At 42.7% G+C, this 26,196-nt stretch overlaps 1 protein-coding gene across 20 annotated transcripts in view; it reads right to left on the bottom strand.

The window, feature by feature from the left end:
* Nucleotides 1-26,196, bottom strand: part of Znf532 (zinc finger protein 532) — a 106,998-nt gene that overhangs the window by 43,965 nt on the left and 36,837 nt on the right. For 16 of the 20 annotated variants that reach the window (XM_046419417.2, XM_046419413.2, XM_058571362.1 and 13 more), the window contains 2 exons: nt 15,112-17,471; nt 2,774-2,955 (listed from right to left, as the gene is read on the bottom strand). In XM_046419417.2, coding sequence (XP_046275373.1) covers nt 2,774-2,955; nt 15,112-17,454 — 2,525 coding nt within the window. In that variant the 5' untranslated portion in view covers nt 17,455-17,471. Of the gene's footprint in view, nt 1-2,773; nt 2,956-15,111; nt 17,472-19,223; nt 19,334-26,196 lie in introns of all 20 variants that reach the window. The other 4 variants (XM_058571360.1, XM_058571361.1, XM_058571367.1 and 1 more) reach the window with 2 other exon arrangements.

Genomic DNA, 26,196 nt, shown 5'->3' with positions numbered 1-26,196 from the left:
GCGGGCCAGTTGCTCATGTGTTAAATGACAAGCATTGAAATATATCAGTCTTACTTCTTACCCACTCTAGAAGTCTATGATCCCAAGGAAAGGGGGAGACTGTCAAACAGGAAGATGGGTTACTAATGAAAACCAAGAATACACTACGCCATAAACCTCAAATAAAGATCTTCCCATCAGATGTAGGAAGGTGGTGTTCAAAATGCAAAACACCAAGGAAAGACAAAAAGGAGCAAAGATAAAAGCTTAATCCCATGAAGTCAGTGGGACTAGAACGTTTAATTTATAGAAAGTATGAAGTATCTAAACTACAGGTGGCATTTTTTGAGACAGGAGAAAGTGGCAATGACTCAGTCCAAAAAGTATTATAGAGGTGAAGGGGAAGTCCTCCTTAAGAAAAGAAAGCAGGGCATGTTTAAAGTCCTAAGAAAGGACAATGTTGTAAAGCCTCTGCCCAGAGAGGACAGGGAGGTTCAGGGCAACCGAAATCAATAGGGAATGCAAATGAGACAGGCTAAAAGAAACAGAATTTAAAGGGCTCATAGTTTTACAACGCTACTAAAAATCCTATCGATTGAGAAATATTTGTATACCCGACGTCTTTTATATGCTGGGTACCAGTCACGGTTCTTTATTTTTTGAATATTTTTTAAATGTTTATAGTATGTAATCCTATAATAATCCCCTTGTAAGATGTAGAGCCAATGTTTTGGGAGGCAGAAAAATTCAGAAAAATACTTGACTTTTATCCATATTCAATATTTATCAAGTTACCAGGAGCCAGGGTGACCCCTCAGTATTCAGGAGATGCAATATGAGCAAGAAGAGAGAAAGTGAGGCTGGGGGTGCCTGCAGGCCTTCATCCAGGGAGGAAGAAAACAAAACAAAGGAAGGCCTGGGAACCCAGTGAGCGGCTTCTCTGGCTACAGATAACAAACTGAAAACAATTAACCCTGGAGCCAAAAAGGAGAGAGAGGCACAGCAGGGCCAACCCAGCCAAAAATCAGAATGGACCATTATGTACAACAGCAAGAAAAGAAACTTTATTTCTCTTCTAGAGAAGAAATAAACACAAATTAAACTTCAAAATAAACAAACAGAATATTTTTACAGTTCACAAATCCTCAAGTCCAGGGTAGAGGAAAGGTCATCTATACTTAACACAAAACTTTTAACAAAAATTGGAACTCTGTTATTCAAAGCACCACATTTAAGCAACTCTAAAGATGGGGCAAAAGCAAAGCTGGATGTCTTTTCCAAAACAAGTGACTGCTTTCAGGCTGCATGAGGAGCATTTTAATTTACAAAACATACAAGAAGCTGCTCCTTCTTTGTCCGCTCCACCTAGGTTTGCTTTCATTATATCAGAGGGAGAAGGGAAAAGTTTGAGAGAAGTCTAGACAAGAGAACTAACAGCACCGGTAGAAAGGGGGGGGGGGGGGGGTCTACTCTCACATGCAGGGTCCACTGAGAGTTTCAAAACGTGATGATAAGGACAAAGGGTTAGCCTGCGTGGACTTGTGGAAACAGGGACCTGAGTATCTTATTTAGCTCTATAAAATCCCGAGCCACTAAAGGCAGGTACTCCCCCAGTTTGTTCTCTGAAGCACAGAGAGAATACATGAATTTCTATACAATCAGTTATGGACAAAACTGATACAAAAAAAAAACAAACCTGGTTTCTTGATTTCTAAACCAAAAATTTCCTAACAGGATAGATCCAATCAATAAAATAATTGTACACTAAAAATTTGAAGGCATGAGCTGAAAATGGAAAGCCAGCCTCATATTTTAGTATTAGAAAATATGGGGAAAGCCACCCAGGAACCAATGATACCATAACCCAAGTTTAAATAAAGTAAGATCATAAAATCATACCAACTAGACCTTGTTCCTATAAAATACAACTGGATTACAACTAAAAAAACAAAAAACCTACCGCATATTAACAGTCCATTATTAAAGCTACCAAATAACCAATGTTAAGATAAACACACAATACAGTAATACCTCTATTAACAAAGACACTTATCAATGACAAGTTCACTTGGGAAATTTTAATCAAATCGAAATAAAATATAGCACATGAATGCATTTTAGAAGGTCATGAAGTAGAGAATAAAGTACTTCATCACTCAACACTAACTAAACTAGCCTTGAATTTGCCAGATGTTGTAAAATACACATCTGGGAATCTTCAGAGACAGTGAAAGGGACCATAGTTATGATACATAAAAGAGACAAAGGAAAAACCTAGACTCAGGTAAAAGAGAAGGAAGGGAAAGAAGGTCATTTGAAATGGAAATCCTTTCCAAAAAGAGCAATGTTAGAAAAGGACGTAAACCGGATCCTTCAATGTGGATAAAGTAACCAACCATCATACCATTTCTATCTTCACTAGCAAAGCAGAAGTGTTTAGAGGTGCAGGAATGCATATTTTTGCAGGGGTTAAAATGTGGGGAATGTGACAATGAAAGTATGTTTAAAGGGTGCAGAAAGAAAGTCAATCAAAGCCAAACCTCCATACGTGTGCATTTTGGCTACAAGACGTGCATTTTGGCTACAAGACGGGCCCTCTTCCTCAGCTTTGTGTGGAGCAGAAAGGGCCAATGTTGAAAGGATTAAACAGACCAACTCTACTACAAACCAACTAGGACCTGTTAATCGAGGTATCACCACACCACCCTGAGAACTGTGAGCTCAGACCACTCAAACAGCAGTGTAGTTATAAGTGTACGAGCTGAACTTGCACATAAGTGAACAATATACTAACCGAAAACCAACTCTCCGCGTGTAGTGCAGACAGTTCTTGGTGACGTGGGTCTGGAAGTGCACCGACCTGCAGATGGCCCCACACTCAGGGCAGGTGTAGGGAGATTTGTGCTGATGGATTCTCTGGTGTGATGCGTAACTGCACTGGTTAGGAAGCAGCATCTGGCAGATAGTGCAAGTCTTCTAAATAAACCAAAGGGGGAAACAGGGTTGGTCCTGCTAAGTTTCTTCTAATAGGCAAAGAACCTTGGTTAAACCTCACAGTAATTACACTTCTCTCATTTCAAACACTACTGCAATTGATTCTAAGTCAAAGGGAAATGCAATGGAAAATTCTTTACCCTGTAAAAGAAAAATAATCTCTACTATGCAGTCAGGTTTGTCTCAAAATAGGAGTTCCAATTTTATTATTTTTAATTTGTTTAGCGTGAAGAAAAGTTATTAGGAAAGCTGTTCCTGTGAATTATGTTAGCAATTCAACTTTCATGTAAAATAATAAGTTCATGGGTATGTGTATCTTGACGGTAGTCACAGTTTCCATAGTTCATAAATTTTCTTCAAAATTACAAAAATTAAACAGAGGCTAATCCAGTTTCTTTTTTTCTCCCCGTCACTTCAGTTATTTAAAATCTGAAATACAGGAATGCAAAAGGATGGCCATTAGTTTTCTTTGCACTTAAAATCGTCTTAAATGGATGAACTGGCCATAATATGATTTATAATTAAAACCAATAAACTCAAGCCTCAACATGAGTTTAGATATTAAATTGAAATTTTATAGCTTAAGATCTGATTACATATAAAATAAAATGAAAACTGAAATCCTTTTTGAAAAAGGTTTTATCATTAACTATCCATGAAAAACCAAAATCACTATTTTTCTTCCCTTTATATGTAAGTAGCAAACATAGTCTATTTTAAATACATAAAAGAAAAAACCTTAAAATGTAAACTAAAGACTTATTACTTCCACCCTAAAAATACACCCAGCATAGCATATGAGATAAAATGTGCTTGAATACTTTTAAACATTCATGCAAAAACAAGTATCTACTATCTTCTAAAATACACAACTTGAATTAAAGTCAAAGTCTCAAAATTTATAGATTTTTGCTAATATTTAAAACACTCTTAATATATTAACAACAGAGCTAGAAATTTTTTAAAGGCTTTTTTAATGCCCTAGGTTTAATCCCCCATAAACCCCTCCCTCAAAAAAACAAAACAAAACAAAACCAAAAAAAACCCTCATATCCTTCTAGCTTTTGAATCAAGCCCAAAACTTAAGATTTAAAATTTAAACTACAGAGTGACTTAGACCAAGAAAAATAGGAAACTCACTTGAAAATTCTCTCTTGGTTTTCTCCTGAAAGGACTAAAGTACAAATTTTATCCCATAAAATGTTTATTATAATCATAAAATAAGAACATTACAGGCAGCTTTGATGAGGTTAGTGTCATTTAAAAATAGCATTCCTTTTCTAATAACATATTTCAAAGGTTAAACAAGCCACAACAAGGAAAACCAATCAACAGATTCATTAATTACAACATTCTGTTAACGTCTACATTATCACCAGTAATCATTTGTTTCTTTGAACTAAAGTCTTCTATCTACCTTCACAGAGTCATTAATACCAGGCATCCAATTATGATGACTAGTTTTCCACAGGCATCTTAAAATGTCTTGAATTTACTTGGGAATAAAACTCAAATTTTTCAATTTTAAAAAAGTCAAAAGACATTATTTATCTACACATATACACATTTATGCATATATACATACACATAAATTATATGAATGTGTGTATATATAAAATATAAATATAGACTGTCCCATTTCACCATGAGCCAAGTGGCAAATTGGGTACATAAATAAGTTTAAATACACCATCTCATTTATTTTTCATAATAATTTGTGAAGTAGATAATATCTCCATTTTACAGGTGAGGAAATGAGGCTTTGCAAAGTTAAGAGACTTTCCTAAGGCCCCCAGCTTTAAGTGCAAGAACCAGCATTTGAACCAGGCTCTATCAATCCAGAGGCATCTTGATGGAGGGGTAGGGAAGAAGTAGGATGGAGGTCACAAGAAATAAACAACAAAAAATGCACATCATTAAAAAACTATTAGCAAATACACTGAATGCCAAAGATGACCATGTTATGTTAGGATCAGAAATTATTCGTCTTCCCCCAAAGACTCTGTTATGAAAGTAATGTGATTATACTATTTTTATAATAGGAACAAATAACACCTAAAAGGGAAGAAGGTGTGTTTCCTAAAAGCTGAAAAAACTTTTCATCAGGATATAATTTCAACTGGTTACCCCACAGAACACAAAAAATTCACAATGCACCACTGAGGTCCTTCACCACCATCATCATCGTCACCACCCTGCCTCCCGCCTCCCACGCAGGAGGAACCTGCACTCATCCATTTCCACCAGCTGAGGCTTTTCACTCACAGGGTATAGAAGGCCTGGGAGAAAGGGGGCCAGGAGGATACAGCCTCAAATCAAAGTGCTTTCACATTCGCAATGGCTGAAACAGGAGCGTGTGGTCATCTGGGAATCGTGCTGGGACTCAGGGACCTTACCTGTACTTCACACAGACCTATGTGTATTCTTGTGCATACACTGCTTTTACTCCTGAAAGGGGGCAGGGTGGTCTTTTGGTTGTAGACATTCTCCTCCTCCATGCTCACTCAGTACCAGTACTTTCAAACTGATATGACATCGTTTACTTAACTGTACTCCCTCCTGTTATGTAACTGCACCTGTTACAGAAAACATGTCATCCCAGCTCCCGAGACAGTGGTGATGGGTTTTCACAGCACAAAGGGGGTATATTCCACTGCTTTTCTGGAAGCTCTGAATTCATGACAAAAATGCACATTCTCTAGATTTAGGGAATACATTTGAGCAGAGAGACAGACAAGGATTTCTCCACAGACTATAAGAATATGGCTTTCCCTTTCTTTTTTAATCAAGGAAAGTAAAATATACCTGAAAAGTCTAACTCTTCATTGCACAAAATTGAGACTACTTTACTAGAAGAAAGCAGTTCACCCTGACAGTTCCTGTCTTTTGAAAAGAAGAAAGCGTTTCATGTGTCTCTTGACGTTTAATTTACACTATTAGAAAAATGGATATTTTCAATACCTAAATAATAAATAGCTAATTTCTACTTGGGGCAGGTTCATTTGCTCGGGGAACTGTTAAAAGTAGACATTACTTTTCAACAGCATCACTTAGTCCTAGAAAGCTATACGAAAACAAGGCTGAAAAGTAATTATGTTCTGCTTCATAGTTACTCTTCTTAAGCCTTTTTTAAGCCAATTGTGGCACTAAAACTGATGGCAGGCTTGCAAATACTGGCTGGGGAAAGGGAAGGGGCCGTAATGGCCTGGGAGTCAGAATGTGGAGCTTGGCACTCTCTTCCCCTAAGTGAGGAAATGTCTGAGTAACAAGGAAAATAATTCTACATATTTCAATTCATATTTCAGGCAGAAAAACAGCCTCGGGAAGGTACAAAGAGAGGGTGAGAAAGGCTAGAGAAACATGAGCCAACATATCTAATATTTACGCTCAACTTCAAATGGACCAACGCCTGCAACAGCATGAAACATGGATCCAAAGGCCCAACACTGCCAGCTCAGCAGTCAGCCAGATGCTAAGTAAATTACTCCGCCTCATTAGCAGCAGTTCCATGATCTCTGTCTATAATTACCAAAAAAATAGTAATAACAAAGCATACCAGTTTGCTTTCTGGCCTTCGTTTTCATCCAACTTCACAAAAAGAACACAAAGAAAACATTCTGTTTCAGATCTCACTTAAGTGGGAATAGCACTTGCTGCACATACCTTTGTTCCCAAAATACCTTTGTCCTCAAGTCATTGGCCACAATCAAAATCCCTAATAAGAGTTCACTGTTTAAAATGAGCAGATTTACAGAAAGCATGTATCTGACTAAGATGATCATCTAGGTACACTGAGCTGGTAACACTAAAATACAAACTGGGACAGGACTAGTCAGATCAAAATAAAACTTCAGTATTTCAGAAAGCAGGATCCAATACAAAGAGTCAAGTGTCTTTAGCTCATAATATCATCAGGGAGGAGCTGGGGTCCTCAGTTTTCAAAAGAAACTGCCTGAGTAGAGTATACCCGGAAAGTCGAACTGGCAAAGACTGCTCAAAAGAATTTAATACTTGCTCTGTTGTGTTAATGACACCTGAAACTAAAATGAATGAACAATCTGAAAATGAGGACCACTGTGGATATGTAACCTTTATCTGTACTCTTAAAGCTCATGTGGTGTAATCCCAAAGTCTGTTCTTACATGATTCCTAAGCTCCCACCAGCTGTAAAATTCTATGCTTCTATATCCTAAGGAATCTGTGTGAAGTGGGAAGATACAGAAGCAGCAGTAAAGAAACCCTGCTCTGAAACCCTGGTTCTGCCGCTAATTGGACATTTGTTTTTCCAATTGTAAAGAGTAGACCAAAGGGCCTAGCACATGTGGCTGGTGTAGATTCCAAAGAAAGAAAACAGATTTTTAATGATTAACAGGGTACCACATCCATTTCCAGTCTGTACTTGGCTAAATTCAGTCATGGTTTTATTAAGAGGTGAAGCAGTGACATTCCAATGCTGAAATATCAATTATGAAAGCTACAAAAAACTAGAGCCATCAGCTCCTGCCTAGCTCAGGAAAAGGCGCAGGCCCCTCCAGCCTCAGTCTGCTGCTCACTCTCTCAAGGTGCCCCACAGCAGAGATTACCAATCAGACAGGTCAGAACAGGGACCCACAACAGGGACAGATTTATTGTTCACTGCCCTGAAGGGCTGAGACCCACCCCTCGGTGCCATCACCTCCTCTGTGTAAATGCACATGGGCAGGCCTGTTTAACCTCAGCCTGTGCATGCTTTAGGTTCCTGGACCACATCACCTGCCATGTGTGATAAAATTCCAAGACTCAGATACAGGCTTGGGAAATGTCAGCGAAGAGGGCTGGGGCCAAGCCCTGTGCTTCAGCCCAGCTCTCCCCAGAGACCTGGGCCAGGGTGCCGCCGAGCACAGAAACGATGCTCTAGGCATTGCTACTTCTGTACAGATCAGCCGCAGAGCATCAGGGGAAGAAGAGCAGGCGGCAAGCAGAACTCAGCAAATGCCACCAAAGCCTTCCTTCAGGACGTAACCGATGGGCACGCCCTTGGAAGGCTGAGCACCCAAGCAAGGGAGGTGGTTCGGGAAGACGGCCAAGCAGAGCCACAACCCACGTTCGCGGAATGGGAGGCCTCACCAGGTTCACTGGGTTTGAAGAAGTACAGGGGAAGTGGCAAAACGGAAGAGAGAAGATTGAAGTAAGAAGGGAAGCGTGCAGGCTTCTTACAGCTTGGTGTAGAGCACTTGTTTGCCCACAGTCCCTGGGATCCATCGCTAGCACCAGAAAAAGATGGGCCTTGAGTAACCAGCAAAAGGCTGCCCTCTGGGCTCACCAGAGGAAGAAAGAGGAAGACCCTCCTTCCTTCCCGACTGCTGTGACAGAGGGGGCTGAGGACAAGGAGGCCGACACTGGGCAATTGAGACAAAATCCCAAAGAGTCATACTGAACAGGAAGGAAGCCTAACTCCAAAAACCAGCCCAGAAAAGCCCCAGGCGAGAACATGGTGGACAGGACATATCCCTGAAGACAGAACCGCACTGGACCTCTAAAAAAGGGTGTAGAACTTCTAATTCCAGGAAAGGAGAAAGAAAGCACCTTTCCCTATGCTTCGAACTGAGGACTACTAGAAACCCTGAGCACCCACAAAAGGACTCTGGCAGCGGGGAGCAAGAAGGCAGACTGGCGAGGGACCTGGGACGGAGGAGTGCCAGGCTGGGGTTCCCCCATTTCTTCCAGCCTCACATGTCCCAGACTAGAGCGAAGAAGCTGGCAGCCCAGACATGCCAGAGGCTAGAGACAAAGCCCGAGGAACAGGAAAGGGCGGCCTCAGAAGAGAGGAAATGCTCAGACAACGGCTCTGCTCCAGCCAAATCCCACAGAAACACTGTGGCCCCACCAAGCTGTGCCAGGCTCCTGCCCCCTGAGACTGCTATGAGCTGTCCCAAGAGTCCTGCCCAGATGGTGTCAGAGGCGCAGAGAGAAGGGGCCTTGATAATGAGCCTCCACCAGCTCAGGGAGTATTAAAAAAGTGCCCCCAAGGAAATCTCGGGGCCCAAATGATTTCACTGGAGAATTCATCAAATGTTGAATTATATACACTCTCATCCAGAAAACAGAAAACGAAGGATCACTTCTCAATTCATTATATAAAACTAGTATCAAACTACCCCAAACCAGACAAGGACAGGAGGAAAAAAGAAACACTCGTGAATATAGATGCAAAACTCCTTCGCAATGCCAGGTGCAGTGCACATCTATAATCCCAGCTACTCAGGAGGCTGGGGCAGGAGGATCACAAAGTTCAAGGCCAGCCCGGGCAACATACTTAGTGAGACCCTGTTCCAAAATAAAATATATATTCTTTTCAATCAGGGTGTGCTGGGGGATGTAGCTCATTGATAGAGTTCTCCTAGTCTAAATCCCCAGTACTACCAAAAAGAAAAAGAAAAAATTCCTAACAAAATATTAGCAAATTAATTCACAATATAGAAAAATAATTATGTTGCTTGACCAAGTGGGATTCATCCCAGGGATGCAAGGCTGTTTCAACATCTGAAAAATCAATACAATTTACCCCTAAAATATTCTGAAACCAATAAATAAGTTTAAAAGAATCAGAGAATACACAATAAATATACGAAAACAGGTAGCATATCTACATGTTTGCAATGAATATACGTACACCAAAAATATGAATGTGTACTTCCAAAAAACAATTTGGCTGGTACGTGTAACTCAGTGGCAGAGTACATGCCAACCATGCAGAGGACCCTGGGTACTATCCCCAGCATAGCAAATTTAAAAAAAAAAGGAGGAAAAGGAATATGAACAGAATTTATATAACCAAAATAAACAAAAAAGAGCTAAATAAATGGACAGCCTGAATTCACAGACTGAAAAAGTTAACACAATGAAAATTGTTTCTCTCCCAAATTGACATAAAAGCTTAATGCAAGTCCTGTCTAAATCCCAGCAAGACAGAAAGATTTTGGAAGACATAGCCAAGATTATTCTAAAACTTATACGGAAAGGCAAAAGAATAAGAACAGCTGAAACGATTCTGAGAAAGAACAAGGTCTACTGGGTGTGAAGATATCACATGGTTACAGCGCTCAGGGCTGGTGGCAGTGCTAGAGGGCAGACAGATGTAGGCTGGGCAGAACAAAAAAGCCAGAGACCACCCGACACAAGCACACCTGACTGACCAACCCCTGGCACCTGCCAAAGGCACACAGGTAGTTCACTGGAGGAGAGAGCCTTTTCAATAAATGGTGTTGGAGGAAGTAGACATGAAAGAGCAGAAAAAGAAACTTGCTAAGTTTACATCGTACGCGAAAATTAACTCCAGCAGGCTTAATGTAAAACACAAAACTAAAACCCTTTAGAAGCCCAAGAGAAATTCTTCAGGATTTAGAAATTCTTCAGGATCTTGAGTTCTTGGCATCAAGAGCATAAGCCATAAAAGATAAAAGGGAAAATTGACAAACTGAGCCTCATCATAATTTTTTTTTTTTTTTTGGCTTGGCCAGGGACTTGTTAGGAGGGTAAGGAGATATGCTACCAACTGGGAGAAAAGACTTACAACCACATATTCAACTAAGGACTAATATCTGAACTCATGCCAGGTGTGGTGGCATATGCCTATAATTCTAGTGGCTCAGGAGGCTGAGGCAGGAGGATCACAAGTTCAAAGCCAGTCTCAGCAACTTAGTGAGGCACTTAGGAACTCAGCAAGACCCTGACTCTAAATAAAATACAAAAAAGGGCTGGAGATATAGCCAAGTGGTTAAGCATCCCAGTACAAAAAAAAAAAAAGAACTCATAAACCTAGTTTTAAAAAAATCTAATTAGAAAATAGGCAAAAGATATGAAGAGATTTCACATAACAGGATATATCGCAAACCCATAAAAAGACATTTACCATCATCAGTCAATGGGGAACCAAAACCACAATGAAATAACACTATATACCTACTAGATGAGCAAAAATAAAATTTAAAATGGTACCATATCAAATGCTGGCAAAGATGCAGAGAATGGGATGATTCACACAGTTTACGGGAATAGCCACTCTGGAAAACAGTTTCTTAAAAATCTAATGTGATCTGGGTTGTGGATATAGCTCAGTTGGTAGAGTGCTTGCCTCACATGCACAAGGCCCTGGGTTCAATCCTCAGCACCGCAAATAATAATAATAATAATAATGAAATGTAATCTAATGGCCACTACCATACACGCCAGTAATTACACCCCTGGGCATTTATCCCAGAAAAATAAAAACCTATGTTCACACAAAAACCTGCACACAAATGTTCACAGCAGCTGTGTTCCTAAGAACCCCAAACTGGAAACAATGCAGGTGTTATTCAAAGAGTGATTGATTATGTAAACAAACTGGTACAACCTCATAATACATACCACACAGCAATAAAAAGGGACAAATGGTGGAGGGTCCCCAACTTGCAATGGTTTGATGTATGATTTTTTTGATGTCTAAAAGCGATACACATTCAGTAGAGCCATACCAGGGAGTTTTGAATCTTTTTATCTTTTCCCAGGATACACACACACACACACACACACACACGCACACACACAGTCTGATATTCTCTCAATACGCTGGCAGTGGCGGCCAACGTGTCACAGCTGACAGTTAGCCATGCCATCACAAAAGGAAACCCTCTACAGCACCCTGCTGCTAAGCTAGGATGTTAGGCAGATCAGGAGAATTCTGTACATTTTTTACTTATGCGATATTTTCAACATGATAGGTTTATGGAGAACATAACCCCATCATAAGTCAAGGAGCATCTGGACTGATATAGGCAACAAGCTGGATGAATCTCCAGGGAACTGTGCTGAGGGAAAAGAGAGTTGTATAGCCATATGGTTCCATCTATATGACATTTCGAAAATGACAAAATACAGAAATGAAACAAATAGTAATCACTCGGCATTAAGGTTGGGGTGGCAACTGGAGTAACTTTTACGGTGATGAAACTGTTCCATTTCTTGACTCATCAGTGTCCACATCCTGTTGTGATACTGTTCTACAGCTCTGTGAGATGTTACCATCAGGGGAACCTGATGAAGGGTACATGAGCCCTCTCTATATTAATGATTCCATGAATCTAAAATATCTCAAAATAAAAAGGAAAGAAGGGAGACAGATCCCTACTGCCAGTGAACTAGTACCCCTTTCTCCAGGCCTGTTAACTCAACTCAAAGGCGCCAATGAAGGGTGGTGGTCTTACTGGTCTAGCCAGGACCCATGGTCAACCCCTTCCAACCCTCGGAACCGTAACAGAGGTGGCCAGGCCAGTTCAGGAAACTACTATGGATGGTTCTCTGAGACGAGTGTGCAGACTGAGGGAACGCTGTCTCCAGACAGATCTCCCAAGAGCCATGAGCTGTGGGAATAAGGCTTTGCTCCATAGGGGCCCTACCTCAAAAGGCAGCTGCAGTGAGGCTATGGGGAAGTCCTTACAAATGTGGGTAAGGAGCCCTGAGTCTCTCAATTCACCAATAAGTTACCAAGAGCAGGGAGGTCAATGGAAGATGGGAGGCAACATTTCAAATTCACAGACACAGGAGGCAACACGGCAAAGAAGGGGCTCAGCCAAGGTTAGGGTACTGGAGATGCCACTCAACTCCTAAATTCTATGAGAAGACAAAAGTATTCTAAGTGCCAATCTCAGGAAATTTTCTTTTTCTTTTTCTTTCTTTTTTTAAAAATTTTGTTTAGTTGTAGATAGACACAACACCTTTATTTTATTTATTGATTTTATGTGGTGCTGAGGATTGAACCCAGTGCCTCACAGGTGCTAGGCAAGCACTCCATCACTGAGCTATACCCACACCCATCAGAAAGGAAATATTTCTATAGGAAGATTTTTTTCCCAACTAAGTTTAAGTTCACAGACTGTAAATTGGCCAAGCGCCATGTGATGAGCAGACTGGAAAGACGGACTATGGACTGATCCCTATTCATCTGGTCCTTCTGTCTTACTGCAGCCCTACCGCCCGCTACCACGCTTACCCAATGCCACACCTGGTGGCAGCAAGGGCGAGGAGGCCCCAGCTCCCGCATTACGAAGCCAGCGTTTCCAGCTTGCCTCCCAGGCAAGTCTAACTGCGAGTGCAGAAGGAGAAGCAGCCGCTCCATACAGAGCTGGTGCAGCCCGGGCTGCTGAGGCAGAACCAGACTCCCCATCCGTCCACGGGAGAACCACAGCAGTGTCTGAGGCAAACAAGAGGTCGTGGGGGGTCTTCTGGGCCATGACTGCAGTGAGTGGTGGGGCATCAAACACCAGAAGAAGGTGACAGGGGCACTTCTGTCTCCCGCCATTCAGGCCTGGCTATACAGTCGGATGAAGCTCACTACCTGTAAATCCTCTTCTCAGGGGTGCTGAGGGGGTGACTTAGGCAGGCTTAACTGGAGAAAGGAAATGGAATGATGGTCCATTTGTTTACCTTGATGTTTACCTAGGCTTAGAGTTAAAACAGAGTAAGGCAGTTACTTATTCCTTAGGATTCCAGGTGACATAGGGGACCTACATGTTTTACCTGTCCCAACAAAATACAAAAATGACAGTAAAGCAACCACACACAGGAGAGAGAGCCATACCCTTTTGATCCCAGCTTAATGCCGAGCCTAAAAGGTCAATAGAGAACAGGAACGGGGGAATACAAGACCAAGGAAAATGTCTGCATCTTTGCCCATGTCCTTCCATGTTCCTGGAGAAGAAGGGGGTCCCAGAAAAAATAGCCACATCTGAGGGCAGTGCCAAACTGAGAACCTTAAAACTAGGGACCTGTGGGAACCTCCAAGGCCAACAGGGAGCCCACTAACCAGAAACAGGGCTTGGGACAAACACTGTAAACAAATGGCTTTGAGGTTTTCCTTGGCTTCTTTTACTGCATTCTTTTAAGATGAAAACAAATACTACCCTTTTGATGAAGAGGCAATAAGATAAGGGGGCATCCAGATAGAACCCAAGCATCATCGCTAGGTTCCACTAAGTTCCAGCAATCACTCCTGACTACAGAACTGCTTCTCTTCTGACGCACTCAACAGTCGGAGCCAGGGACACATTCAACATGCAAACCCGCAAGAACACTGTCAAAACTCTCATCGCATCTGTTGCCACTAAACTGAAAATCACTGGAAAAATACTGAGGCATTCTCGATCTTTGTTCCCCAAATTCTAAATCCTACAAATAACAACCCAGTAGTTGCCCTTGAAGAACCAATCACCAAAACTACCAGACCAGCACATGCCTCCTGATGAACAAGATACCCGAGAAAGACCACCTCCCCGCTGGATCTCCATAAAGACAGACAGAGTATTAGCTCAAACTGGCACCCCTCCCCCATCAAATTCCACTCATTTGCTGATTTGGACAGTATCATACATTTCTCTAACTGGAAAGTATTTCAGCATGTGAAAATATTTTCGAATAGTAGGTATATTTGTTAAACATTTAACATTTAACTAAAAGTTGTCTCAGAGAGAGAAGCAAATGACAGAGATAAAAGATGAGGTCCACTGTGAAAGATATTTTACCAACACGGATCTGTACTTCACTACAAAATCACAAAAGCTGCAAACACACACAAAGGTATCCCATGTACACAGTGATGGGTTTGTCATTTGTGGCTTCCACTCACTGTAGTAAAGAACATTACAGAACATACTGTTGAACCTTCTTAAGTAGACATGCCATAAAAGTATGTATGCATTGGGTATGTTTATGAAAGCCATTCAGTATTATAAATAATAACAAGTAATTTTTAAATTCCAAAATTGTCACTAGTAACTCAGGAACTGATGACAACTTGATCACTTAACACAATGGGATGACAGTATAATTTTATAGCTAAATCCAGATTCCCAACATATATTCCAATGACCAATTACTTAAACCTAACTACCGTAACTAAGCCATCACATACACTTTTTATATAGCTAAAAGAACCATCTTTATGGTACAACATTGCTTCTATTCTATAGAAACAATCCTTGCTCTCTCCAGTGCTTACCTGCACACACGCGCGTGCATCCCTGTCCACGTAACTGCACTACCACCCCTAAAATCAAGCATCTTATTGAGCACTCACAGCTACAGACCCATCACTGAAACACCAAAATTTAAATGATACTCTACTTGTCCACTCGTATCTGCAGCCTGCTGGAAATGTGTGGCCAGCGACGTCTCGTCCTGGAAGACTTCGTTACACTCCAAACATTTGAGACTGTGTCTACAGAGTTTGGAGGGGTCTTCATCTAGGGGCATAGCTGGAGTGATGGGTGTGCTTGAAGGAGCGGATATGACGGTCCCAGTTATGCCAGACTGGATTTTTGTTACAGTGTGTGTGCCAGTTCCCACAGAACTCTGCGGAGTGGAGGATGAAGCGGGAGTATTGCTAGACGGAGAAACTATCATTTGATCTGCTGGGACTGGCTTTAAAATTAAATGGGAGCACTGCATTACCACTCCTTTCTCCTTATGCCCACGAGCATGGGAAAGGAGGCTGCATTTGTTGTAAAAAACAAGGTTCTTTGTACAATGGTTGCACGTTACTTCGATGCGCACACTACGCCTGTCGTAGTGCTGGGTCAGGCTCTTTTCCAGTGCAAAGGAGTCCCCACACTCCAAGCACTTGTACCCACGCGTCGGTAACGTGATCCCTGCATTGGCGGGAGGACTGAGGTTTGGGATGTAAACTGGGACTGGATTGACACTGCTCAGCACCTTGTTGAAAGCTTCCACCACAGAACTCTGCAAGGACGACACCACCTGGACCCGAGACACCTTTTTGGGTGGTTGTGAGGCCGCTGCATTGATTATTGCCTGCTTTATTTGTTGCTGAGGTTTGGTTAGCACTTGGCGGAGTTCAGAGGTGGCCTGGGCACCCTGAGGCAGAAGGTTAAGGTTGGCAAGGTGCACAGTCTTTGGCACGAGTTTGGCGTTGGCCAGGCTGGATGCCGGGACCACGACAGTTTGCTGCTGGATGGCGTTGGCGGCTTTAATGATGGCGCTGCTGGCACTCTGAACAGAGGCAGCAGATATGACTGTGGCTTTCACCGTGGTGTTATTAGCGAGCTTCAAATTGATGACCTGGGACCCTGCCGTCTTGACAGCAGACACAGGGAGGAAAGCAGTGGCCACAGGCTTGATGGTGACCTGTTTAGGGGTCAGCTCTGCAGGGGAAACTGCATTGGTAACAACAGCTGACTGGAGAGGCGCCCTGGGCGGGGAGGAAAGGACAGCAGCAGATGCTGGAGATGAGAGGAGGGATGTCACAGAGGCCATCACGGATGCTGTCTGCTCAGAAGGCTTCTTCACAGAGTCGAGATCGACTTCCGGCAACACCCTCGTCACAGTTCTCTTGATCTCGCCGGAAGACGTCTTGATGGTTTTGATGCGGACCTTGGGGATGGCAGGTGTGGGTCCTGCGGGGGAGGATGGGGAGCCTTTGCTGCTGTTCTCGCTAGACACGCTCCGGGGACTGTCCGGTGGCTTTAGGGAGGCTTTCTTGGTGCCATCAATAAGACTCTGGGATTCGGGAGACTTGTCGGCGGCCCTCGGGCTATCGTGCGCGTCTTTTGGTAACGGAGAGGGTTCCCTGGAGTTGGCCACTGGCTCTTTGCTGCAGTCCGAGGCCGCCTTCTTGGCGCTCAGGGCTGCGATGGCTGCTATGCACGAGGAGAGCTTGGAGGAAGACTTGGTCTTAGGCGGGGCGACACCAGCAAGGCTCACGTCACTCTTCTCGGAGCTCAGCTTCCCATCCAGGACCCTGTTCTCAAGCACCTTTTCCGAATTCTCCTTCAACTTATCCTCCACTTTTCTGACTTTAAAAGGTTCATAAACACTCAGATTTATGGAGTTGGTTTCTGTTTCTCTCTTAACTTTGTTTTTTTCTACGCTGCCTGAAGTAGAGATTCCAGTTTTGCTGGAGTTTTCCCCTGCAAGAGCCTTCAGCTTGTCGTAGTCCTGCTGGGGTACGGACCCCGCCAGCACATTCGGTCTGAAGCCTGAACGCACGTCCTCCTTATCAGGGGGGTCGTCCACCTCAATTTTCTCGTCGTCATCAAACTCTTCAGCACTTGAGATGGGGCTGAACTGGCTGAACGTGGAGTCTTTCAGAGTCCCCTCGGAGGCAGGTGCGTCCCCTTTCAAGGACTTCGCTCCATCTTTACTGTAACTGTCCAGCGAGGATGCAGTGAGAAACCCGTTATGCAAGCCATTGCCTGTGGGGTTGTGTCCGTCCTTCTCGGGGCCCTCCGAGGAGTCAATGTTGCGAACATTCTTAACGATCACGCTGACACCCACATCGGAAGAGGATGGCGTGTGAGAGTCCTCGTCCCCATGGGCGTTCTGCTTAATGTGGCTTTCGTGGTCATCGTGTCCAGACTCAATAGCTGCTTTGGGATCGACCATATCTGGGATGTCAAATGCTGCCAGGAGGTCATCAAAGTCTGGGGTCTTCATATCCCCCATGGTCATGAATTTGATCAGATGTTCTGTTAAAGGAAGATAAAAGAATTCCATCAACTGGTGAGGTCACTCTCCCTGTGGGGTTTATACCAATACACTGATGATCACCAAGGAAGCACAAGTTGGCAAAGGCACTTGGTGTAACATTCAGAGAATATGTACAAGATCCATATTTACAGTTTCAAAAGTAACCTCTCTAAAATGCTATCCGATATCACCAGTGTGACTCCTATCTCAGGAAAAGTCAGCCAGTCAACACTGCATAGGTCAGAAAGGCGGGTTTGGTATAGAAACTAAAAAGCTGTCACGTATAACTGAATTTATCACACCATTTTCATACACACTGACTTCCAAACATATTTTGAACTTGAAAGTATTTAATTCCACAGCAAAATTATCAGTATTATAGTCACCATCAGACTTTGGAATACTATAATAAAGCAAATAGATTATGATCAAAAAACCAATTATAAATTTCAATATTCATCCATCAGAAGAAAGAAATGGGCACTCAAACCCACCACAGGATATCCACTACTAAGTTCCACATGGGACTTTTTAAAAACCCCTAAGGAGCTGATTCCATCCATATTTATTTAACCCTAATTTTCCCTATTATGTTAAAAGAGAAATAGTCCTGGTCAGGTACAGTGGTGCATGCTTATAATCCCAGTGGCTGGGGGGGCGGGGCGCTGTGGCAAAAGGATACCGAGTTCAAGACCAGCCTCAGCAACTTAGAAAAGCCCCAAGCAGCTTAGTGAGATCTGATATCAAAATAAGAAATGAAAAGGACTTGGATGTAGTTCAGGGGTTAAGTGACTCTGGGTTCAATTCTTAGTATCAAATAAATAAGTGAATGAATCATTGAATGAATCAATCAATCAAAGGAGCACTCCTGGATGGAAGGATAGTTAGTTTTAGGAAAATGGACAGTCACAGCCATTACCAAAGATGAAAGGGAAATGCATGCAGTACTTGGGGTCTTCACAGGGGGCCCTTCATCCCACCTGCAGAAGACAAGTGATAGTAAGGATCAGATACAATTTCCACTTCAGGAGAGATCATTCTGCTCTCTGAACCCCATACTGCTCATCTTCAGATTCTATTATGTCCTGGCATGTCCTCCAGTGTGTGTGTGTGTGTGTGTGCTTGTCTCTTCTCACCCCCTGGCCTGTAAACTGCCTGAGGACAATGTGCCACTCCTCTGTACACTACCCACACAGAGCATTACTGGGTCTAAGTCAAGGCCAGAGGCTGGATTTATAACAGAAGAACAGGTGTCGGCCCAGCTTTGTCACTAGGGCTGAGACCCTCGGGAAGCAGCAGAATCTCCTTGGACTTGGTCCTTCTTTCTGCATTGGAGGCAAGCAGCCAGAAAGAGAAGGAAAGGAAAGAAGGAAGAAGAAAGGAGAATGGACGATAGGAAAGGGAGAGAAAGAGAAAAGGGTCGGGGAGAAGAGATTAAAAGGAAAGGAAGAGCCGGGCGCTGTGGCCTCACACCTGTAATCCCAGCTGCTCAGGAGGCCGAGGCAGGAGATCACGAGTTCAAAGCCAGCTTCAGCAACAGCAAGGCACTAAGCAACTCATGAAACCCTGTCACTAAATAAAATATAAAATAGGGCTGGGGATGTGGCCCCTGAGTTCAATCCCCAGTACCAAAAAAAGGGCAGTTGGAGAGAAAGAGGCATTGAACAAGCGACAAAGTCGTAAGGGAGGAGGGTTACCACTGACACAGGCAACCGCAAAGGAAGAATGAGACTAACCAGGTGCACACATACCAGCTCTCCAGGATTTACTATGCTATTCCTCCTCTAACCTATTCAGTGGCTCCCGGGATGCTGTCTTCCTCATTTTCCTCAAGTACTTGTGCTTTTATTTCTTGTACAATCTGTAAAAGATGGAGCATTCCTGGTGAAACTAGCAACACAGGGGTCAGGGATCTGGCCCTGAATATGCATCCCTATGAAAACTGATAAACCACAAATGCACAACTCTCTCTGGGAAGACAAACCCATTGAGGATGAAATACATACCTGAAGTATTAATCACCTTCCATTCACACATCTCAGCCACACAGAGCTGGAGAAATCTTGGTATAAGTTTCTCCCAGTGGTTTGCTTAGCTTGAAGCAAACTGGTCACTATTCTCTGCCTACTCCATCAGACTGGGAAATATATATACCCTCAGCATCAAACCACTACTAAGATAAAAGATGCTTAGAAGGGGCTGGGGCTGTGGCTCAGCAGTAGAGCACTTGGCTAGCACATGCAAGGCCCTGGGTTCAATCCTCACCACCACATAAAAATAAATAAAATGAAGGTATTATATCCAACTACAACTAAAAAATAAATATTTTTTAAAAAGATGCTTAGAAAAGAAAATATTAATATTTTACTGATGTGAAAATATACATGAGAAGTCATACCCAGGAGGAAAATGTAACTAAACATTTAGACTGCAAAATGTGGAGAATAAAAAATCCATCTGTCGATCCTATATCCACACAGGAATCCACCCACGTATGAATAGCCCTTGAATGCCACCACTTTCACTTTTAAGCCTCACTCTGCTGTTGTGAATTGAATGCCCACAATAAGCTGCCTAAGCAGAGCCGCCCTGCAGTCTGTCTTTACCAACCACAGGGCCCTAGGTTATAGGCCACCATATTTTGAAAACTTATATAAAGGATCACGACTCACTCCCTGCCCCAGTACCAGGGTGGGAAGGTGAATCTTTACCCAGCTCCAAGACAACCCCAGTGGTAACTAGGCCCTGCCTAAGTCCTCCTAGCCTATCCTTACAGCTGCATGGGACTTTTGTCACTAACCATGTCTTTGTGATTTGGTAAGCAAAACACATCACACTATTCCTACCAAAGCACGGTCAGTTCAGGTACAAAATGATGGAAAAGATAATTCAAATATCTGCTGGTCATGAGAACCAGGACATACCACCGCAAGAAATGACAAAAGGTCACCATGTGACACAAAACTTGAGCAACTGGCAGTTCAGATGGCAGTGCAGTGGGTAGGTATTCCCATAAACACTTGCAAGATTAAAATGCGATTTTGAACACCTTCCATTCCTGCTGAACCACAGGCTGCAGCATTAGACCCTTCAGTAAGGGCTGACTTGTTGCACCCACACCAGCACATCCTTTGCTATCCACCCAGCAGGGTATATGCATGGGTGCCTGGCCTGCAAAGCCCAGGGGTCAACGAGGCACTCAGAAAATGCTCCAGCAGTTGCTCCTCCATCGGGACTGAGTGTGCCCGGCCTCCCATTTCTTAACTCCACCCAAAGTTTACCTTCCTTTTTTCTTGCAAGGTATGAGAAAGCCCAGGGTAAAACAGTGGGGCACCCTGAAGATGTGAAAGTGAATTACCAGATTGAAAAATATGAACCAGCAGGGCGCAGTGGCACATGCCTATAATCTCACCAGCTCAGGAGACTGAGGCAGGGGGATCTCGAGTTCAAAGCCAGCTTCAGCAACGGCAAAGTGCTAAGCAACTCAGTGAGACCCTGTCTCTAAATAAAATACAAAATAGGGTGGGAGATGTGGCTCAGTGGTTGAGTGCCCCTGAGTTCAATCCCTGGCACCATAAATAAATAAATGAATAAATAAAGTGAAGCAGCTGTCCTCTTCCCCTGAAGGAAGCCTCACCACAAGCTCAAGAGGCATCATGAGTGAGTGGCCAATGGGAGGCCCGTCACGTGGTCTGAAACTTGAGGTCACTGTGGCAGGTGGACTCATCTGTGCCATGTAGTCAAGGTAATAAACATCCTGTTGGGTAACTTCACACTCCACTTCTACACCCACAGGCACACTGGCCTGTCACCGCCTCCCCTTCCCACACTCTGGAAGGCAGAAGCTAATGTTCCCGGTGAAGGGAGAAACCCACTCCACTCCCACTGCATTTCTCAGTTACACTGAGCACAAAGAGAACGACTGTATCTGGAAGTTTCCCTCTTTCCCACCCAATCCCCAGTACTACCATCTTAAAAATAGATTCTTGTTCTTAAAAACATTACAAAAATAAACTTCAGTCTTCTCTTTTAAAAGATAATATAGAGCAAGCACCCTTGTTTTAGATTCCCTTGACAGTTTGATTTCCAAACAGAATAATCTTTGCTTACTGTAACTATGACTTTCATTTCATTTACACCCTACAAAATATATCTTCTTTCAAAGGTTATCAATGGTGTTTTAATTTAAACCAAACCCCATATCAATAACTAATAATTCACTAACGGCAATTGTGCTTAATGTATAACATCCTTTCCCACCAAAGACACTGAAAGTATCTGGAGGAAAAAAATACTAGGCCCATTTACAAAAAAAGGAAATCAAAAGAACTGAAGTCTGTCACATGGCTGCTGCATTCCATCCTATAAGACAGATGGACAAAACACTTCCTTTCCTACCAAAGTTTCTTAAAATTACAGAAAGATATTTCACCTTTGTTGACAGAAACCAAAATTTAACAAATAGTCAAGAAAAAATTGAGGAAAACCTATTTATTACTTAATTATATACTTCTTATCCTTTGCAATTAAAAAAAATGTTCAATAAAAAATAGTGTTCTTCTCAGTAATAAAAGAGGATGGGTGACTTCCCAATTTCCAACCAGAGAAGTCAGTGTTAAAACCACTGAGTCCTGACTACAATGATTCCCACAGGGGAGACACGGGCCTAATCATCCCCAGCTCTACCTCCAAGACACAGAGAGGTTAATCTGACCAGTGAAAACATGAGATGCCCCATTTAAAAGAAGAAACTAGCATTCCCCTTAATGAAAATCAATAAAACTCTAAATCATAATAGTCCTATTTAAAGAAAAACAAATGAGTCTAATGACTATCTTGACAGTATTCTACAAGCATCCCATTAAACAACTAGATATGTCATTCTCTTTTGGAACTTCCTGTTGCTATTCTAGACAATCTGGTCATTGTAATTGTTTTTTTTAATGCCATTGAATTTTTTAAAGAAATAATTTAACAGATTAATGGATCTAATGCATGTTCTTATATCCTTCTTATCCTTCTTTCAAATATGAAATGTTCTTATAACACATGTTTACATTATGCAATGTTTCAAATTTAATTTGTTCCTTGTGACAAATGAAGCAAGCATCCCCAGTCTTCAAGGGAGCACACAGGGATGGGCTTCCTCTGGCTGCCTACATCACATTCTAGCTTCTCCCACAGCCCACGATCCAAACTTCAGCTCTTCCTCCATTCCCAATCTCTTCCACCTGGAGGAGTTTCAGGACCCTCTACAGTACAGTTCTTCGACCCACTGACCTTCTGCTTCTATCCCCCTCCAATCTGAACTGCTTATCAAAAAAAAACTTCCTCCCTACAATTCCATTCCCAGCACCCACTCAGTCCAGTTATGCAGTCAGCCTCATGCTTCTTCACTGTTCCTAAACAGCAATGGCCAAGTTAAAAAAAAACAAAAACAAAAAACTAATCATCTGCACCTCTGGAGCAGCCGTGAAGGATCCCTGGCTTCCTCAGTAGAGGAAGGTGCGGGGGACACACTGGGCCTCAAAATGTGAAGATACCCCAATTTTAGAAAACCATACACATGCATGCATATGTGAATACTTAAGTGCATAGAGTTTGAGGGAAAATAAGCAATAACAAAAGGACCGATGTGATCTCTTAAAAATTCAAACCCTGAGTAACTCTCAACCACAGGCCAGAGCACCATATAGGTCTAAGTTACTTTCAACCACAGAGAAGAAAGGTGACATATAAGAACACTGAGTCCCCTCAATCCTCTCCCCTTGCAGCACTGGTGGGGGTCGGATGGCAAAGCCACGTTGAAGGCAGAACTTCATTTTCTAAACAGCCTACTCTGGGGTGACACTGCAACAGCAGAGTTTATTATATGCAGGTGAGAACAGACTATACATTTAGTTAATTCTGTACACGTGTTAACACAATTCTGTCAAATATAGTTGCTATTATCCAGGATAGATAGATGGATATACTGGCTTCATTAATCCTGACGATATCAATTACGAATCTACAAATTGATATTTGGCCAAGACAATATGTTTTCTTCTTCAGCTAACAATATTTCTGATTTGAAATACAACAGATGTGAACATTCAAACTACTTCTGAAAATATAAACATGAAGCTGCTCACTAATGCCATTAATCAGGGCATGGTCTTGGGAAATACAGAAATAAACCTAGCTAGGGCCCTTGCTTTCAGTATTCTACACTTTCCCCTCAAGGGTCTACACACAGGGTCCACCCTACCCATTTTCCCTCAGCCCTGCAGAAGCAGCTAAAAGAACTTGCCATCCACGTTGGCAAAGACGCCCGCAAATCTCGGTCCTCCCCAGAAGATCAGCTTGCTCCCCTTACTCCCAGAACTCCTGGCCCAAAAGCTCAGTGAAAACTGGCTTTTTTGCCTTTTCCAATTATTAAGGGAAGCTCCTGAGAAAGACCTCTCAAGGCCTGACTGTGCAAGTCTCTGCGTCTACCCTCCTGTGGTCAGGCCGCAATGTCAATAGGCACTGAAATTTCCCCCTCTTGCCTTTCTTATGAACACCCACTCTGCAAGGGGAGAGTGGCTCTTTCCAATTTTCCCTCCTGGACTCCACCTCTGTTTATTTTTCTGCAGTTAATGTAAAGAAAACAGTCACAAGGCTGCCCAGGGCCTTTCTTCACAGTCCTCCATTGGTCACCGCCCTTCCACTCTGAGTCACACGTATCACTTCTGCCTGCTGGCATGGAGGCTCCCCAGCCTTACCCAAGGGACCCTGGATGCTTCTGTCCCCATTCATGTGCCTCCACTGCTCAAGTTTCCCAGCACTGGGACAAATCCTCACTTCCCGATGCCTTCCCAGACCTCGGCAATCCACTCTATGGAAACCACTGTCAAAATTCAGGAGGACTCAGGGGAGAATCTGGGGAACGATGGAACTATTCTGTATTACAAATTTGACGATAGAGACATACTTCTATGTACCTGTCAAAACCCTGAGAATTTTAAGGTACCTGTGGGAAGGGATACATATATTTTATATGTAAATATAAACTAAAAAAATGCCAGATGCTGTGGCCCACACCTGTAATCTCAGCTACTTGGGAAGCTGAGGTAGGAGGATCACAAGTTCAAGGCTAGCCTCAGTAACTTAGCAAGATCTTGTCTCAAATAAAAAGGGCTAGGGATGTGGCTCAATGGCAGAGGGCCCCTGAGTTGAATACCAAGTATTGCCAAAAATAGAAACAAAATATTAAAATGTTTAAAAATCAACTAAGAATGGAAGGGGAAGACCAAAACAAAAGACCAACTTTAACAAGAACCAAATCATACACCGTAAGGCCAAAGAGGAAAGGAACAAATACTGTCCTCTGATTAGTTAACAACAACAACAACAAAGACTGCTGAAATCTGAATAAAGGTTCTAGTCTCATTAGCAATATTGAACCAACTTTTTGTTTTTTACTTTTGATAAGTGTGTTATAATTAATGCAAAACATTAACCTAAAGGAAAGCTGAGTAAACAGTACATGAAAACTCTATACTATTTTTGCAACTTTTTTATAAGTAAAAATTATTTCAAGATAAAAAGTTAAAAAGGAAAACACAGGCTTTGTGATATAAGAGAAAGAAGACAGGCCTGGAAATGAATTCTTTTTTTTTTTTTAAACTAAGCTTTATTTTATTTATTTATTTAATATTTATTTTTTAGTTATCGGTGGACACAACATCGCCGTTTGTATGTGGTGCTGAGGATCGAACCCAGGCCGCACGCATGCCAGGCGAGCGCGCTACCACTTGAGCCACATCCCCAAGCCTGGAAATGAATTCTTGTTGCACTACTCACCACTGCTAGCCAGGAGCCCAAGGCAGTCCCCTCACCTCTGAGCATCCCCTCCTCACAGGTACAAATGAAGGGGCACACTGTCACTAAACAAGGTCAGGCATCCCCAATCTGGAAATTTAAAATATGAAATGCTCCCAAATTACAAGCTTTTTGAACATCATGAAGGTACTAAAAAGTTTTGCTTTTCAGAGCGCTTTGAATTTTCAAATTAGGGATGCTCAACCAGCAAAATCTAGGGGAATATCCCAAAAACCTGAAAACTCCAAAATCTGAAATACTTCTGATCCCAACAATTTCAAATAAGGGATACTCAACCTACAGCACAGGGCTACTATGAAACAAAGCAAGTTTCTCACAGCTAGAAAACACTCCAGCAGGGCTGGGGTGCAGCTCATGGTAGAGCACTTGCCCTACATGTGCAAGGCCCTGGGTTCAATCCCCATGATTACCCGCCAAAAAAAGACTCCAAAAGCAATCCATTCCCAATCTTTGTTCCCTTGTCCCTGTTCTTGTTGCCCGTGACTTTTCTGTAGAATTTCATTTTCCAGTCGTCCTTTCCTCTTGCGGACGTCAGGGCACTGCCAAGGGCCTGCTTGGCTTCTCTGATTTACTGGGAACTTTTGCTTCTCGCCCTTCAAGAGTCCCTTCAGACTTGGTCATCTACCTTTGTTCAACGGCAATCTCAACAACTCCCACAGTGCATTCCAAGAATGCCCAGGTTTCTGCCCTCACCAGGTTCACCCTTAAGGGCCATCCAGCCAACGGCCAGTATGATATTCTGCCTGGCTCTCCCAACAGGATGCCAAACTTCAATGCAGCCCTGGTGTTCCTACAACCTACTCCTCCTCCAAACCCTGACCATGTTTTGCCCATGACAATCACCTTCTCTACGAAACA

This window comes from Marmota monax, unplaced genomic scaffold (genome assembly GCF_021218885.2).
Source record: "Marmota monax isolate L192 unplaced genomic scaffold, Marmota_monax_Labrador192_F-V1.1 WCK01_AAM20220418_F8-fsc00088, whole genome shotgun sequence".
Classification (NCBI taxonomy): Eukaryota; Metazoa; Chordata; class Mammalia; order Rodentia; family Sciuridae; genus Marmota; species Marmota monax.
Note: the sequence above shows the minus strand (reverse complement) of the source record. Positions and strands in the feature narration are given on the sequence as shown.